The following is an 18,889-nucleotide window of genomic DNA, read 5'->3' as shown; positions in this document are numbered from 1 at the left end:
TCCTAATAACCAGATTACAGCTGTGCTGATATTCCTCATAGCAATATTCCTCCTTCATGCATCTGAAGCAAGTCATCTGTAGCTGGTGCTCCGTGTGTGTTACAGTTCAGCTTGGAGGGCGCATGTGGTTGGCCATACTGTATGTTAATGACAACTGTTGTTCACAGCAGGCTGGATTATAGATTAGAGGTCAAGGCAGACAAGGGAAGAGCCATATCAAAATCCACTCTGCATCTGGTCGTTTATAGCGGGCAGCATGTCATAATAGCTCTGTGAGGCTGGGCAGGCTGGATTGTTTATGTTTGTCTTCCTATTGTCTGTTTTCTATGATACATGCACTGCATGTGCGTTATAGCTCGAGAAGGAGGGTTGCAAATTGTGTGTACCTTTTGGTCACATAATACACCCATGAAATGACAGTATGTTCAGACATGAATGTATATATACAACAACTTGATGCACCTCAAGTATCTCAGGACAGTTGGCCAATGAGGCAATCAAATGAATGTGCACCCCCCCTTCCATATATGGATATCTATTTTGTTTCTTTACCCACAGGGGGTATATTTGAGACCCTTGAGAATGAGCCTATAAGCGTTGAAGAACTGGCCTTCAAATTTGCTGTGACCAACATAAACAGAAACAGGACCTTAATGCCGAACACCACTTTGACCTACGACATCCAGAGAATAAACCTGTTTGACAGCTTTGAGGCCTCTAGAAGAGGTAAGACTATGTTTTCTTATTTCACCTTCCTGCTGATTCACTAATGCCATTACATTGTCCAAAATCAACATACTCTAAGACAGACACCTGCCTCCTCTGTGTCCCCACTACATCAGGTCTGTTTAAGTGTCTGAGTGAGTGTAATCTAGAAATGAGACTAATTGAATTAAGGCTCTCTCCCATCCTTAATGAAGTGCCTGGCCTTGTACACTCTCCTTTAATGAAGAGCCTTCTGAAAGCCTCAGCTATTTATCTCATTGTTATTTTCTCATTTTCAAGCACTGAGAATGGGCTGCCCTCAGGGGGATGTCAGCATGGTGTCCCTTACGCTTTGCATTCCTATCTCTGTCCACTCATCCTTTCTCCTCTATTACTTCTATGCATTCTCTCTATCCTCTGATTTTTTCTTTCTCTATCTCCTTTCATTGTTCTCCGTCGATTGCCTTTTGTTCACTCCTTCGCTCTCTTAAAATCTGCTCCATCACTTCTCCTCTCTCCTCTCTCTTCTCCTCTCTCCTCTCTCCTCTCTCTTCTCTCCTTTCTCTTCTCTCTTCTCTCCTCTCCACTTTCCTCTCTTCTCTCTCTCTCCTCTCTCTTCTCTTTCCTCTCTTCACTCTGTCCTCTTTCCGTTCTCTCCTCTCTTCTCTCTTTCTCTCCTCTCTTCTCTTTCTCTCCTCTCTCCTCTCTCTCCTCCAGCCTGTGATCAGCTGGCTCTGGGCGTGGCAGCCGTGTTCGGCCCGTCTCACAGCTCCTCGGTCAGTGCCGTCCAGTCCATCTGTAATGCACTGGAGGTGCCCCACATCCAGACCCGCTGGAAGCACCCGTCCGTGGACAACAAGGACAGCTTCTACATCAACCTCTACCCCGACTACGCCTCCATCAGCCGGGCGGTGCTGGACATCGTGCAGTATTACAAGTGGAAGCAGGTCACCGTTGTCTATGAGGATGCAACCGGTGGGTTGAATGTAAACAACCATGTGTAGAATGTAGATGGTCAGTATAGGCTAGGCCTAGCACAGCATGGTAGCCTGTATCTGTAGGGATCGGTTTGCCAAACTGCTTAAGGGAGACTACAGTAAAGGATGAATGTGACACCATATCTGTGCTGTATCTACTGTTCAGCTCACAGTGTCCTTAGAGTGGCACAACACATTGAAATCAACTGTACGATCCAAAAGTGCAGTATCTATTCCCTGTGAGATGATGCGCTGTGCCTTTGGTGTCTTCGGCGAGGACAGGATGAATGTGGAGCTCGCTGTGCTCCCTCGCTGTGTTGGCTCCATGTTTTTATTGGCTTTGATAAAAGGGCACATTTATCATTGCTTGTGTGCCAAGCACATCGATCTTGCAAATGTGTTGTGTGCTTCAGATTTGCTGTTTATCGACAAGCAGGAGCGGGCCCAGGTTGAGCATCATAATTTATCATAGCTCTGGCCCTGGCATGGCAGGATCCCTTATGGGGCTTTTCCCAGGATCTCCAAATGTCAGTGCTGAGAGCGGGCTTAACTCAGGCTGATGGGCAGAATCAGGATGCCTTAAATGTGTGTCTCTCGTGTGTGCAAACAGGAGATTTTCCTGGACAACCCATATTTATTAAACATTTGGTAGACTGTCTTGGTGGATGGAAAAATGAATGAGAAAGAATGGCGCTCAATTAGGGACACTCCATAATTTGATAAACAGCCGTGTAATCTCTGTTTTTTTAATAATGATAATAATGATAATGATAATAATAATAATAGTAACAATAATAATAAGTTGATATTTGCCAAGTGAAATATAATTGCTGATTAAATAGGGTCATAGAAAGCAGGGAGTGTTTATTCTGGATAGAATTCCAAGAAAATAGTTCTCACCAAATTGTCATCGTTAGGTGACTGCTAACTTCCCCTTCTCAGCAGGGAAGAGGTCAGAGCTGCAACACCAAAGGTCTACCAGAATCACACATTTAATGAGGCTCCCATCTCTCTCCTACAAATGTACTATTCCACTATCTGACAGCTTTAGCATTGATTCATGTGCACCATATTTATTTTCATTAACTCCCACATAAACACATTTTCACACTGGCTCATGCAAATATGATTATTTCTTTGTGTATGGAAAACGTGGTAAACAATATCACCAATCAAAATCACAGTGATTATGTTCTGTGAAAATGGAACGAAAATGGCCTCCGTATTTGTGGTATTGGTGCTGTCTTCTCATATATTCCACAAGTGACGTCTACACTGAAAATTACACTCCAGAACACTCTAATCACACTGCCCACTGTAATTTGCGGGCAGCAACGTGATTCACATGTAATCTCAAATCTTCGACCTCACGTTTACTCGAGTCATCGAAAAGAAGATCAGCTCTTTTCTCTCCCGCTAACCACACGCATTGTCCCTCATTTGCTCTCTCAAGGGTTAATTCGTCTGCAAGAGTTGATCAAAGCCCCGTCCAGATACAGCATCAAGATCAAAATCCGTCAGCTCCCAGCTGGAAATAAGGACGCGAGGCCGCTACTCAAGGAGATGAAGAAAGGGAAGGAGTTTTACGTCATCTTCGACTGCTCTTATCAAACATCTGCATATGTCCTCAAGCAGGTACCACACACACACACACACACACACACACACACACACACACACACACACACACACACAAACGCAGACACACACACCCCTTTTCCACTCCACTGTGTGTCCTTCGCACTGTAGTGGAGGTTAAACCGATTTGTCAGGAACTGTTTTAGTAAGTGTTTTCAATTAAGTTGTGTGGGTATCTGTAGTGAACAAAAAATGCCTCCAGGCTTGATCATGTCCTAGAACTGTGAGAAAGTCAGAAAGTTCACACAAAGGTGCCTACCTTTTCATCTCTCCAGGAAAGCTTTAAAGAAGAGTAACTACTCAACAGGAAAAAAAAAAAACTTTAAATATATTTCCTAAAAAAGTGGGTTCTTTCGGGTTCTTTAAATATTTAAAAGACCATTATATTCCACTTGGGGGAATTTGCTATAATTGTTGTTATTTTCTTTACCAAATAATCATATGGTCATATTTCTGTAATCACGTAATTGGCCCCCTGGGAATGCAATCCACACCACACCTATGGTTTTCCCTCTGTACTTAAGCAAAGTGTACTTTATATTGTCTCAGCCGCAGGGTCAGTTTTCGTGTAGAGGGCGTGTGGATTAATAGACGTAATTTCCTGCAGAAAATCCAATGCCCCATGTGAATGAAAAGACACTCCCTACGCTTTGATCTCACAGCAGATTACAGCGCACAAACAGAGAAAACAGCAGGACGTTTAGAAAGGCTAATGGCACACTGTTGGAAGACTCTAAGCCATGGCCAAGATGTGCCGCAGGGCAGCGACAAGCTTTCCTCTCATACTGATAACACAGAACAAACTGCAGTTCAGTTGACACCTAGGGCCAGCCACCCCTACAACATGTGCATATGTCTGAAACGGGCCTCATAGCTTACATTCTTATGCAGCTGTTTGTGCCGACTCATTGCCATTAGTTGCTAGGGTGTTGTGGCAGTGCCGATTCTTAGAGCAATCCATTTACATCCAGCACACCACCTCTTCCAACCACTGCCCTCTGGGAGAAGATATAGGTCCATCAGGGCCAAAACCAGCAGGCTCGCCAACAGTCTATACCCCCATGCAGTCAGGCTGCTAAATGGACAGTCTACCCACCCACTCCCCATCGGACATCCCTCTGTGACATAATGTCTCTGTTCATACATCCCCAATACCTGTGACCTGGACTTTTCATTGCTGTAAAAACACTCCAACAACCCTACCTCTATTAGATTTATTAATTATTGCACCAAGCACTTTACTGGACATAGCACTTTATGGGGTTTTCTATGGGTATTTATGGGGAGTTAAATTAGGTACAAAGTAATGCGTGATTCATGGGGATGTAAATTGATATAAGGCAAATGGGTGAACAACTTAAAACTATATGCCTGTCTGTTTTTGCTCTAACAACATTTCGTTATCCTGTAACAATGACAAATAAAAACTGAACTGAATGGAATTTCTTATCTCACCTATGTCACTCTGACAAGCCTGTATTGTTGTTGTAAATATTAATGTTGCCATTTTGTATGGTGCAGCACATATCAGTGTGATATTGTTATCAACAAAATGCAATATGTTACTGGTGTCAAATGTGTATAGGGCTGTATTGTGTTGGTGGTGGAAGTGGAAAGAGAGGGGCTGAAATCATTGGCATGTTTTCTCTTTCTGACAGCTGCTGTCCATGGGAATGATGACTGAGTATTACCACTTCTTCTTCACCTCTCTGGTGGGTGGTATAGATTACCAGCAGGTGGAATGCCCTTTGAAAATGTCATTGCCATTTGACTGTGACTGTGAGGACACCTTTAGTCCTGATATTAAATAAACCCAAATGTAGCCATTTGTATCTTAGCAGTGACAAGTGTTCGGGGATATTTAACTCCAACATAATTTGTCTTCTGTATAAGATACAATTCATATCTGAGGTTTGCACTTGTTTTAGGAATTGTACTGTATGTATGTATGTATGTATGTATGTATGTGTGTGTGTGTGTGTGTGTGTGTGTGTGATATATATATTAATGTTAGATATTAATGTATGTATGTATGTATGTATGTATGTATGTACTGTATGTATATATGTGTGTGTGTGTGTGTGTGTGTGTGTGTGTGTGATATATATATATTAATGTTAGATATTAATGTATGTATGTATGTATGTATGTATGTATGTATGTATGTACTGTATGTATATATATGTGTGTGTGTGTGTGTGTGTGTGTGTGTGTGTTTGATATATATATATATTAATGTTAGATATTAATGTATGTATGTATGTATGTATGTACTGTATATATATGTGTGTGTGTGTGTGTGTGTGTGTGTGTGTGTGTGTGTGTGTGTGTGTGTGTGTGTGTGTGTGTGTGATATATATATTAATGTTAGATATTAATGTATGTATGTATGTATGTATGTATGTATGTATGTGTGTATGTATGTATGTACGTATGTACTGTATGTATATGTGTGTGTGTGTGTGTGTGTGTGTGTGTGTACTGTATGTATGTAGATATTGTACAATATGTACCTCTGACATCTGTGTCTCTGCCTCTGTGCCATCTGTGTCTGGCTGTCCCTCCCAGGACCTCTTTGCCCTGGACTTGGAGCCGTACCGCTACAGTGGCGTCAACATGACAGGCTTCCGGCTCCTCAACATCGACAGCCCTCAGGTGGCCGCTGTGGTGGACAAGTGGTCCATGGAGCGCCTGCAGGCTCCTCCCAAACCCGAGACAGGGCTGCTGGATGCCATGATGACGGTGAGGCGTCTTTTGGACTCGGTCAGGCCACCTGAGAACACCCGAGTCACAGAGAGATATCTATCAGAACAGAAAAAGCAAAAATATAGAGATATGAAGATATGAAAATAGAGATATGAAAAAGCAAAAATATAGAGATTTGACTTCACAGACAACCTATGTGTATTCAGTATACTGTATGCATGCATACATACATGCATATATACATGCATATGTACAAACATACTACCTATATACAGTACATACATGCATGCATACTTACCTGTATGCATACAGTACATGTAGGCCTAAATCAATGATTAGTAACCAGTACTGTACTGAGCTGGGTTAATGTGTTTGCAGACGGAGGCAGCCCTGATGTACGATGCTGTGTACATGGTGGCGGCAGCGTCCCAGCGAGCCTCTCAGATCACGGTCAGCTCCCTACAGTGCCACCGGCACAAGCCCTGGCGCTTCGGCTCACGGTTCATCAACATGTTCAAAGAGGTGCAGTACTTGCCACCATTGTTTGTACCGTATTTATGAGTCAATATTTGTGTTATATTTAGAGAGATGACAATTATTCTCTCCATCTGATTCAGTTTGTGGAGAAAGATGATTATAGATGCAGACTTAAAGCAGTGAAAATCTTGCGCAAATGTTATACTAAAGTGCTGCTGGTGGGGAAAATAATAATCAGGTTTGGTTTGTTTGCTTCAGTGTATGCAAATAGGACTTGCACCATTCAAACGTGGCATTTCTGTTTGCATTGTTTCGCTGGCTAATAATATGCACTGCAATTTGTAGGGTGGCATTTTGTTTGCCTTCTTCAGCACTCAGTTATGTGCCTAACCTCTGCTGTCAATCATGTGCCTAATTTCTGCTGTCAGTTCTGTCCCGAGCTTCTGCTGTAGTTTTGGGACACAGTGAGCAAGAATGTTTATTACTTTACCTGCTAGAGAAAGCAATTTTCAAACCTTTCATGACTTGAAGTATGAAGTATGTTGTAACTGTGAATATTACAGTCATTTGTCAAATGACAAATGTCTATTCAAATTCTCATTCATGTGTCTATTTATGGTCTACATTGTTTGGTATATCCATCACATAAGATCACTTGGCCAAGGTTGCAATTTTCAATTTGATCATTTTACATTTGACACCAGCAAGTTATTGATTACCTGAAGAATGTTATCTGATAAATGTATGAACAGTTAGAACAGCCTCACTGGATAATCAATATCTCAGTCATCACCTCATAGGTCAGAGACACATCCTGGCTGCATGCTTATGAGGTCTGAAGATGAAGATTGTGTTTGAGCAGTCATCATTGATTCACACTACTACTGTAAGCACTTACTGTAGCACTGAGCACACTACATTACTACGATACATGACAAGATGGAAGTTAATTTAAGGAACACACACACACACACACACACACATACACACACACACACACACACACAGACACACACACACACACACACAGACACACACACACACACACACACACACACACACACACATGCAAAGACATTCACACACACATCGGAAATCAACATGGGGCATGCGACTGATTTTAGCCAATGTAATTACTTCCATTCAATTATTAAAAAGCTGCTGATGTGTGTGACTCACTCTGTATGCTTTAATTAGTGGCACAGAGCTAATTACACACAAATAGTGCAAGTGGACCTTTGAAATGAAAAGCTAGACCAGCATACAGAGAGACCAGAGATAGACAGTAATTGACAGTCATTGTGAGAAGGAATAATCATGGCTTCATTAGTACTAGAGTGTGGATTAGGAGGTACTGTACATATGACAAAAACGACAACAACAAAAAAATCATATTGCAATGAGAAAATGGTCACCTTTCCATGGTTGTGCAGTGATACTGAAACATGTGAGTTACTGTTGTAAATTTCAAAGCAATGTTTGAAAGCTGTGACAGTAGCAAACAATTGCAAAGCAGTGGCGGGGATTGTGCTAATAGGATTTGTTGATAGGACACTAGAAAAGGAATGCATTAGACAGCCATATTGTAATCACTTCAGAGATATAGCAGTGGGAGGTAACGTTGTAGGGATGTCCTCCCTAGATTAGACAGAAAAGTAAACAAAGTGTGGGTGAGTGACAGAATCAGAGCACTGGGACTTTTCTTGGGTCTCTGCTACAGCGCAGAACATTTTGTAAAGTTTGAGGCAGCAGAAAAGCTCACGGTATTCATTACATGGCAGTATTGATGCTTTCAGATCAACGGAGACGGCTCTTTGTTCCTAAGACTTGCTGGATGGTGTTTTAAGCCCCCACCATCGACTTCAATGCAATACTGCGACCGTCGACTTCAAGGCACCTAACCCTTACCTTAACCCTAACCCTTGCCTAACCCTAGTGCCTTCCATGCAGCTTCCTGGAAGACGACGTTGGGGGCTTAAAACACCAAGTAACCTAAGACTCTCTGCTGTTACTGTTCTTGTTTAATCTTAGTGCGTTGAGCAAGGCAGTCCTTAGTATTTCACTGTGTTGATATTTAGAATGTGGCTAACAGCATCCTTTAAAAAAAAAAAAAAACAGATAATATGTATGTCATTGTTCATTATTTAAAGAGCAAGAGGTCCTTCAGTGAGAGACATACACAGAACACCGCTCAATTGAACTATAATGTAATCAGTGTGACATTTACGGGGATGTGTCTGGAGTGAAAGGTAACATTTGCAACTGCGTCGTCTCGTTGTCCTCTGAGCTGACGGCTCCGCTGGGTGTTGTTGCGTCTTGTACGAGCCCCTAAAGCAGATGCTGGATAATTTGCGCCCGCGGTGTCTCGCATGAGATGACCCCTCCATCGTCAGATGCTTGGCTGTTGGGGTGGATAGGATTGAGTGGGGATTTGCCGTGGGAAATGTAATGATGAGTAAATCTCCCGCAAAGGCCAAGCGGTCCCGGAGCGGAGCCACGTGTGATCCCTCATCAAAGCAGCGGCCGTGCACGTCCACCACCCACACATGGCCTCGCATGGGGCTGACCACCATGACTGACTGACCGACTGACTCATTGTTACATGGTGCTGGGTTAGTGCTGCCTTTGTTTTATGATTGCACTAATGTTTTTGCCGTTTGCCTTGCTCCTACCCTGCACTGTCTCCTGTTGCTTCCTGTAGGTGGAAGATTGAGTCTCTCTCTTGCTTCTCGGTGTAGACAGGCGCTGACACACTCGCACCTTCTTTTTGTTACTAACTTAAATATTAATAAAACATAATAAAACAACTACTTAACTTTAACTTTGTTAATATTTCTATTTTTGTTTTACTTAGTGGTTACTTTCTGCACGTTTTTAGTTTAGGTTCAGTAGAGAGTAGTTATTTAGTTGACCCGGAAGACTCACTTCTTGATTTGCCTGTTCTGCAAACTGTGCGTCGGGCACGGGAGTCAGGCAAGCTGATAACAACCCAGCAAGTAAGCGTGAGGCCTTTGTGTTTCCTTTTCATCCTTTTGTAACCACCTTGGTTTTTCTGTTTGTTAAAGGAACCATATGTAAGATTGTGGCCAAAACTGGTACTGCAATCACTTTTAATTACAAAAACATCCCCCCCCCCCACCCCGACTCGAGGTTGCCAACCCAGATGCCGAAACACTGCTGACTTTGTGATTAGTAGATAGGTGGACATCAGTTGAGGGCTGCAACTTCACTTTTTAAATGACAATATCCTGGCCAGACTACTGTTGTCAGTGACATAAGTATTTGAAATGAACATTATTTCTTAATGTCTAGTGACATATCAGGACCATTTTATTATTAATTGAAATACATTTCTTACATACGGTTCCTTTAACAGGATTTTTGCTATTTGCTATCACGTTCGTGAACTTAGTGGAACAAAGGAAAACATTAAAATATAATGAATTTCTCCACAAAACTTGTTATCAGCCTTTTATGTTATGTTATCCAATTTGACTGAAATTGTTGGTTGGATTTTGTAACACTCACCCTCCCGACGGGAGTCATAGACGGACCTGGCCCCGATCAAGCTCAGGGGTGGTCCGGATGTGGCTCTGAGCTGCCGGACTCCTTAAGGAGTCAGCCGCTATCTGGAATAGTAATCAAACCCTCCACCGACAGAGGTCTTAAGGGTCTGCCAAACACTTTCATTTCCCCTTGGCTTTATCTGAAGAAGGCCTCTCGAAGTTCATTCCTATTGGAGATACTAGAAAATTAGAGGGTGTTTCTCTGGGAGAGAGCAAAACGTTCCCAGGTGTGAAGAGCTTTAGTGTATTCTTCAATGTCCCATATTTGATTCTATATCAACAAGGCTATTGAGAAGTTACTGAAGTGCTTCCATTGCCTTTTATATGCCTTAAAATTTTGCAGATGTGTCATTTTAATATGCGTATTAGGTGTGAATAAGCTGAAAGCACAGAGCCATTACATAGTGATTGCTCACATATCCATAGCGCCTCTGGCTAAAGCAGAGATTACTGATGTTTGTAAAAGCCTTTTTATTCATTATGTCCTGAAGGGGGATTTAAAATTCAGACTGATGGAACCCTAGAATACCTAAAAGGAAAGCTTCTTCAATTACCCCTGCAGCAAGAAAGTGTTTTTTTCTTTTTTCTTTTTTGTCTTAGGAAACAGCTCTTCATAAAGCCTGAGGTTCAATATCACTACTCACTACTCCTCACTAAAGGGGTCATTAACGGAAAAGATTGAAACTAATGGGAGGATCGTGTTATTTCTTCCCAGCACATTAGGGCAACATATCACTGCTGTTGTTACCTGAAGTCCTACTTTCACATTTCACATTCACAAGTAAACTAAATTAAGTGAATTAAAAACTTAAGAGAGACTGTCTGCTCTAAAGTTTTGCCATTTACAGGTTTTCTTTCAGGTTTTACCTTGATCCTTAATGATCATTAATCCTCTTCTCTTAAGTGGCCAAAAATCACTATGCCTATTTGTCATCACACTGCTTGTACGAAATGCTGAGTATCCTTTTGCAGTATTAGAATCACTGTTTTTAAAGTGCCTTAAATAGACCCTTTTCTCTGAAAGGCACACTCTATGACTGTCAAATGGACAGAAGTGCCCCTTGGCCAGAGTTATAGAGTTTGGCTGGCTCTTAAGAGCGCCTCGTCATTCCAGCCCATAGAACCTCCAAGCCAAACAGGGCTCATAAACTACACCTCTTTTAGATCTGCGTCCCTATGATGTGGTTGGCTCCATCTCCATCAGAGCAAAGTTTTATGTCTCTCTCTCTCTCTCTCTCTCTCTCTCTCTCTCAGTTGTCAGAGATTCTCATAGAGAAATTGTGTGTGTCTATGTGTGTCTGTGTGTGTGTGTGTGTGTGTGTGTGTGTGTGTGTGTGTGTGTGTGAGGAAGCATCAGTCTTTGTGTGTATGTGAATGCATATGTGCATCAGTGTGACGTGACGCAGGTTTACCAAACCAAACTTTAGCTAAACGGAGGGAATGACTTCTCATTTGTCCCTCCCTCCCTCTAGGTGCAATGGGGCGGCTTGACGGGGCAAATCATAATAAACAAGACGGATGGGTTGAGGAAGGATTTTGACCTGGACGTCATCAGCCTGAAGGAGGATGGCATGGAGAAGGTGAGCTCAGCTTCCCTCGGTTTATTACCTCTTATCAGAAATCAGCACAACTCCAGATGACATGATTAGTGTGCTTCCATATCATGGTGCATACAGTTTTAATGCATGTCTTACAGTGTTTTAATGTATGTCTTACAGTGTTTTAATGCATGTCTTACAGTGTTTTAATGCATGTCTTTTTTTTTTTAAATGTGTTTTTCTTTCTCCCTAAAAGACGTTTATAGAGGGCACTAGCCGACTAAATAAAGTGTGGAAGAAGGTTTGTATTACATTGGCCCTGGTCCCACTGTGGTTTGGTGTTTCCTACTCCCCATTGCCCAGGAATGTCACCTCCCTGCCACCAAACGGTCCCCCTGGACTGCCCCTGCCTCTTCACTCCCACATCGCATCAGCGTTTAGTCAGCAGATCAGCAGAGAGTAACGGCTCAAACAGTCGCCCTCGGTGTAGCCGTCCGCCGCTTAATAAAACACAGGTTTATTACCATGTTAATCAGCAGTCGCACAACAGTGTAAGCCTATCACCCCCCCCCCCCCCCCTCTCGCCCGACTCAGGCGATGGTGTAATGACGGCCACGGCTAAGCAAAGGTGACGTTCCGTAGCAAATGACACTCTTCGCTCTTCCCTCTTCCTGTCAGAGAAAGGCACTCGCGCTGACAGTGTCATATGGGCAATTACTGGGGTTCATTTCGCTGTCCTCCTCCCTCGCTGGCTGTCTGTGCCTGCACAGTCGCCTGTCACTGAGAGGGATCTCTCCTGCGTGCGTGCATATGAGCGTGTATGTGAGTGAGTGAGTGAGTGAGTGAGTGAGCAAGTGGAGTTCATTATGGAGCCCCTCTGTGTGAGCATCACTGCACATCGTGACGGGAGTTAAATAAAGGACAGCATAGATCATGTCTGTAACTGACAAAATAAGCTGTCCTGGCAGAAGAGCTCAATGTATTCACACAAGTAGTTTGGTGATCACTTCAAATTCTCACAGTGGAAGGAACTGCTTCCTGATTTATTTTCTGGAATGTTCTCAGGTTTTCTTTCACTTTGATGTAGTGTTATAATAAAAATTCATTATGCACACAATAGATTGCATCATTTCTCTCTTCCTAATCCCCAGAACAATTCCATGTTTGGTTATCCCTTTATCACTTATTTCTTTTGTGTTTAAATCTTTATTGCGTTTCATTATATCAATTTATCAAAATAACTGAATATGACAATAGACCCATTGCTCATTTAATTAGTGTCAAAGAGTGTTTGTGTTATTTATGTAACTTTGTTTGATGACATCTTCACAGATTGGCGTATGGAACTCCAACACAGGCCTTAATTTGACTGACAGCAACAAAGACAAGTCAACAAATGTCACAGACTCAATGGCAAATCGGACACTCGTAGTCACAACAATTCTGGTAAGATTTAATAATGGGAGAAAAATGTCTAAGATATGCTGATATGTCATGATGAATATAACTATGAAATTATTCAATGAAATTGCCTTTCACAGGAAAATCCCTATGTGATGCACAAGAAGTCTGACAAGCCGTTGTATGGAAATGACCGTTTTGAGGGCTACTGTCTGGACCTGTTGAAGGAGTTGTCCAACATTCTGGGTTTCTCATATGAGGTGAAACTAGTGTCCGATGGCAAGTACGGAGCGCAGAATGACAAAGGGGAGTGGAACGGCATGGTCAGAGAGCTCATAGACCACGTGAGTAGAGATACAACCATGTGACTTGTGTGGTCTAGAAGTGCTCCTTTTGCATTATGATTGGGTTAGAGGCATTACCAATGAGTGGCAAGCCAGATGAAATTCAAATAGATTGGATCTGAGTAGGGCTGTCAAACGATTAAACAAAATTAATTAATTAATCTCATATTTTGAATAATATTAACAATGATAAGCATAAAGGAAGTAAAACGTGCGCACGATTTATATCTGATATATCTGATCTATATTCTGAATATTTACCAAAACTTATCTTGCAATGACCCCTCCAGGGTTCCAGGCTTCATCTCAGACAGAACGTCCACTGTGGCATCACCGTAACACTCCAAATAGTTCACTGAACCAGAATGAAATTTGTATTCCTGAGTAATTAGTCTTCTGAAGCCTATGTGTACAGCTCATCTTTAGCCTAATTACAGTAATAATCCCTGTGCTGGAATAATAACTAAATGGTTAAATAAACCTATTACTGTACTGTATTAACCAAGTCCTGGCTTATCCTAGGTGGCAGACCTGGCTGTCGCTCCTCTGACGATCACCTATGTGCGGGAGAAAGTCATCGACTTCTCCAAACCCTTCATGACTCTGGGCATTAGTATTCTCTACCACAAGCCCAATGGCACCAACCCGGGGGTGTTCTCCTTCCTCAACCCCCTGTCCCCCGACATCTGGATGTATGTACTGCTGGCCTGCCTGGGCGTTAGCTGTGTGCTGTTTGTCATTGCAAGGTAAGGACTATCCAGGTCCATCCTGGTCTCTTGATGTTGTTGCTGTTTTTCATAAAACACATGATTTCTTAAATATCTCTTTCCCCCCACTCTGCTTAAAATGATTTTGCTATTTTGTTTGTTTGTGGTTTCTGACGTTTTCAGAACCTGAACAGGTGTACGCAAATTACGTGTTCATTGTGGTGTAATTATTCTTAGCCTGACAGAGATAAAAGTGTCTGGGAAGTTGATTGAGATTTAATTTAATCTCGGCTCGTGTTTCTGAGCGCTTTGAGGATGTCCGGACCAGCTGTTGGCAGGGTACAGAGCCAGAGGGAGGCGAGTGCTGATTGGAGAAAGATGTTTCCTCCGCTGAATTAGATGCCAGAGAGGAGAAATTAGAGCCCTGAAGTTAAGGGTAGAAACAATCCCAGGCAGATCGGCCCGTGATGCTCATATGAGGCTGTAGGCTGCTGAGGGAAGAATCAAATAGCACTTTGGCAGCCAACAAGCTATTGCTGTGGAGCACTCACACACATACACACAAACACAAACACATGCGCACACACACACACACACACACACACACACACACACACACACACACACACACACACACACACACACACACACAGATTTTATTCTTTGAATAAGTTGCTAAAAATCACATCACATCTAGATCTAGATATATCGAAATCTAGAAATCTTGACAGTCAGACAGACAGACAGATACAGTAGATAGATAGATAGATAGATAGATAGATAGATAGATAGATAGACAGATACAGTAGATAGATAGATAGATAGATAGATAGATAGATAGATAGATAGCTTCAGACTCACACTGTTCCTGTGGTCATGACGTGTCCTCTCTGGCTTCAGGTTTACCCCATACGAGTGGTACAACCCTCACCCATGCAACCCTGACTCAGATGTGGTGGAGAATAATTTCACCCTAATCAACAGTGTATGGTTCGGTGTGGGAGCTCTGATGCAGCAAGGTATCCTGGACTTTATGCAACGTCGTTTTCCTCTGATTTCAAGGCGTTGAAAAATGTCCCACACTTTTTAAACTGACTGAATGTTTGTCTAGACTTTACTGTACTGCCCATCATGTGCCAAACATAATACAGTAATAATAAAAAAAACTCCTACTGTTAAATGAACTTGAGGAATGTAGTATAATGTGACTTGTGGGAGAGTGAAGCAATCAAACCAGTCTGAATCTCCCTTACTGTATCTGGGACTACATCATAATTGTGTCCATGTGGTATCTGACCATCTCCTTTTGATGCCATTGTCACAGGATCAGAGCTGATGCCCAAAGCTCTTTCCACAAGGATCGTTGGAGGAATCTGGTGGTTTTTCACGCTGATCATTATCTCCTCCTACACTGCCAACTTAGCTGCCTTCCTCACGGTGGAGAGGATGGACTCGCCCATCGACTCGGCCGACGACTTGGCCAAGCAGACGAAAATCGAGTATGGTGCCGTAAGAGATGGCTCGACCATGACATTCTTCAAGGTGGGAGTCTTTGGACTGACCTTTATTTCCGGTCTAGTGTCATAATGTCTCTACTAAGTCATTTTGTCCTTCAATGGACGACGACTACTAACATGAAGCAGATAATTATGGAGGGGACACATTTAATTGAAATGTACAACATAGATAGTGAAGGGGTTTTAACATACTGTAGATATATTCTGTAAGGATATGTAATTGGTTAATAACACATCAACTACTTTTGAACATGAACATCAGAGGCATTACATTCCTTGCCTGAGTGCACACTACTCCGAGCCAATTTTTCCATCTTTTAAGCAGAGCTAGATACCTGATTTCATGGCTATTTCAGTGTGGAAATCCAAGCACCTCCTCATACAGACACACTCTGCTGTCTCTCATTGTATCCATCTCTCCACTGTGTGGGCCGTATATATTGCCAAGCAAGCCTACACAAAGGATTATTTTCAGCCATTCATCTTAAGATATTACAGCCTTGCATCAATTGTGTGCGTCTCCACTGCAAGGTCCCCATCGCACTGATGGACAGGAATATGGAGATAATGCGGTTTAGTGAAGGAGCTGGCATTTATTTGGCGAGGGGCGGGAGAGACATCTGCCTGTTTGATGTGTCACCGTCACCGTCCCATCAAAACGAAAATAGGACGAGTTTCATTTTTTGTCCCTCCACCTTGAAAACCATGAAGGCTGATTACTCTGTGTGTATCTTGACAAGCAGGAGCCATATTGAATGTACTGAACAAATTGAATCAGTGCTTGGGGAGATTTGCGCACAGCTGTCATTCGTGTTTGCCTGCCTGCGTGTGTGTGTGTGTCTGTGTGTGTGTGTGTGTGTGTGTGTGTCTCTATCTCTCTGTATGTGTGTGTGTTTTTGTTTGTGTATTTTTGTGTTAGAGAGAGAGAGAGAGAGAGAGAGAGAGAGAGAGGGCAGACGGGGATTTGTTCATGGGACATGGGGCCATAAGCTATGCCATAAGTGTGACAGTTCCGACAATGCATCTCATCCACCATGTGCCTTGTAGTGCACACAGTGTCAGTCCATTCACACCTCCTCATTTCTCCCTAATACTCACCCTCTCTGTCTGCCGTCCCCCTCCCCCCCTAATCCCCCCCGGGCAGAAATCGAAGATATCCACGTATGAGAAGATGTGGGCGTTCATGAGTAGCCGGAAGAATACGGCCCTGGTGAAAAACAACCGCGAGGGCATCCAGAGAGTGCTGACCACTGACTACGCGCTGCTCATGGAGTCCACCAGCATCGAGTACATCAGCCAGAGGAACTGCAACCTCACACAGATCGGAGGTCTCATCGACTCCAAGGGCTACGGAGTAGGGACCCCCATTGGTAAGAAGCTGTGGTTTAGAGATGAATGTGTGTGTGTTTGTGTGTGTGTGTGTGTGTGTGTGTGTGTGTGTGTGTGTGTGAAGGATAACAATCACAAAATGACGTTGCCAGTGATGGCTGCTCCAACAATCCAATGATGGTCTCCAATCATTACATTACATCTTTACATTACATTATCCAACAGTCCCTTTGGTAGAAAAAATTAAAAAGCATACAGAGAGCAGTCAAGCATTTCCTTCAGTAAGTAAAATTTCTACTAAATAATAGATGCCACTCCTGTTATGAAACATTTCATGTTTCTTGTCGCATCAATGGAGACATCTTTGAATATGTCTTTGAGTATTTGACAGTATTCCCTTATAAACTTCATCAAAACCACATGATTGAGTACTGACAGCAACATGACGGTTTGACCTGTCTGCCTGTCAAGGTTGCCTGATATGACATCATAATAACACACACTCTTACTATTTTTTTCCCCCTTTCGTTCTTTTTTTCTTTCCTTCTTGTCTTTCAACTTGTGACCCTTCCAGGCTCTCCGTACCGGGACAAGGTGACCATCGCCATCCTGCAGCTGCAGGAGGAAGGGAAGCTGCACATGATGAAGGAGAAGTGGTGGCGTGGAAACGGCTGCCCCGAGGAGGACAGCAAGGAGGCCAGCGCTTTGGGCGTAGAGAACATCGGCGGCATCTTCATCGTGCTGGCCGCGGGCCTCGTGCTCTCCGTGTTCGTGGCCATCGGCGAGTTCATCTACAAGTCGCGCAAGAACCTGGACATGGAGGAGGTGAGTGTTGGCCAGTGTGAGTGGCACAACAAGTACTGACCCGAGAGTGGGCGTGGCCCCCCCACGAGTCCCCGTGGTGCACAACGCGACTCGCGGAATTGATCAGTTGATCGACGATCGATTTCACGATCATGTTAGGGAACTTGTGCCCAGCGTTAGTTTGGGATGTCAGCCCACGCAGATCAGCTGGCCGTGTATCCAACAAACGCTTTGGAGGTTTGAGGTTTGAGGTTTGAGTTGTGACTGGTGCCTGGACTTGCCACCAAGGAGTTCACCATGTTGTAGATTAGTCCATGTTTGATGTAGCGATTAGAGTGGAAAGAAAACTTGAAGACATGTTTCTCTTTACACAGATATTATCCTTTCTTTTCTTATTTATGGTGAGACATCTCACTTTTTAAGACACGGCATACTGGACTTGACTGTTTTAGCCTTTTCATGTATTTTTATTTCATTTTATTTTGTCTATTTCACATGGAATTCATCTGGATTCTCTTCTTAACTTCAAAATATTATCAATTGAGATTTTATTGGTAACTTGTGGTGCATATATGTACATGTTCTCCATGGACTTCAAGAAGAAACAATTATTGAATGATAATTTTATGATTGTTTGTATATCCAGGTATGAATATTCCATATAAGTTCATTTCCAGATATTTTTTTTGATTTACATTCTTTTCAATATCCACTGCCAGTTACTCATGGACAGAGAATCGTTTTGTTTTATTCAATTTTCCATTGTTAATGTTCATATTTTCTGATTTTATGTTATATGAAAGTTATGAAATGCATGTTGAAGTTCCATTATGTATCAGTTGCTTAATGACTCTTAAATTGTGTGACAACATTACCAACCTTTGCGTGATTCTCTTTCTGTTTTTTTATACATTTTTTGGAATGAGTTTGTCATAGCCACATTCTTTCTGCATGCTCAACCTTTTGTTTCTTTCAAGGACGGATTAGTGACGTGAAGCACCTGTCTGGATCCTATTGACAGTAGGACACACTTTTTGATTGGATAGAACTATTTGACAACTAACCCTTAGGCTTTGGTTGTATCGCTGACAGCATCAGTGCACGATGAATAATCCCTTTACCCTGCACATATCTTCTCTACTTCTTATCTTTAAAAAAGTCAAGTTAATTTTCTTTCAGC

General features: G+C 42.6%; 1 protein-coding gene across 2 annotated transcripts in view; it reads left to right on the top strand.

Moving 5' to 3' along the window:
- LOC143121737 (glutamate receptor ionotropic, kainate 1) overlaps positions 1 to 18,587 on the top strand; it is a 32,925-nt gene extending 14,338 nt beyond the window's left edge. The window contains exons 2-16 of one of the 2 annotated variants that reach the window (XM_076282302.1): positions 559 to 726; positions 1,423 to 1,680; positions 3,136 to 3,317; positions 4,979 to 5,032; positions 5,889 to 6,062; positions 6,405 to 6,548; positions 11,542 to 11,649; positions 11,864 to 11,908; positions 12,940 to 13,053; positions 13,149 to 13,352; positions 13,875 to 14,098; positions 14,960 to 15,078; positions 15,384 to 15,601; positions 16,721 to 16,946; positions 17,480 to 18,587. In XM_076282302.1, coding sequence (XP_076138417.1) covers positions 559 to 726; positions 1,423 to 1,680; positions 3,136 to 3,317; positions 4,979 to 5,032; positions 5,889 to 6,062; positions 6,405 to 6,548; positions 11,542 to 11,649; positions 11,864 to 11,908; positions 12,940 to 13,053; positions 13,149 to 13,352; positions 13,875 to 14,098; positions 14,960 to 15,078; positions 15,384 to 15,601; positions 16,721 to 16,946; positions 17,480 to 17,769 — 2,528 coding nt within the window. In that variant the 3' untranslated portion in view covers positions 17,770 to 18,587. The remainder of the gene's footprint in view (positions 1 to 558; positions 727 to 1,422; positions 1,681 to 3,135; positions 3,318 to 4,978; positions 5,033 to 5,888; positions 6,063 to 6,404; positions 6,549 to 11,541; positions 11,650 to 11,863; positions 11,909 to 12,939; positions 13,054 to 13,148; positions 13,353 to 13,874; positions 14,099 to 14,959; positions 15,079 to 15,383; positions 15,602 to 16,720; positions 16,947 to 17,479) is intronic. The other variant, XM_076282301.1, reaches the window with a different exon arrangement.
- Positions 18,588 to 18,889: the final 302 nt, after the last annotated feature.

The sequence above is a fragment of the Alosa pseudoharengus genome, unplaced genomic scaffold, assembly GCF_046254945.1.
Source record: "Alosa pseudoharengus isolate Yale_2024_CS ecotype anadromous, Long Island Sound unplaced genomic scaffold, YU_APseudo_1.1 YU_APseudo_1.1_scf_13, whole genome shotgun sequence".
Classification (NCBI taxonomy): domain Eukaryota; kingdom Metazoa; phylum Chordata; class Actinopteri; order Clupeiformes; family Clupeidae; genus Alosa; species Alosa pseudoharengus.
The sequence above is the reverse complement of the archived record's forward strand: the minus strand, read 5'-3'. Positions and strand labels throughout refer to the sequence as shown.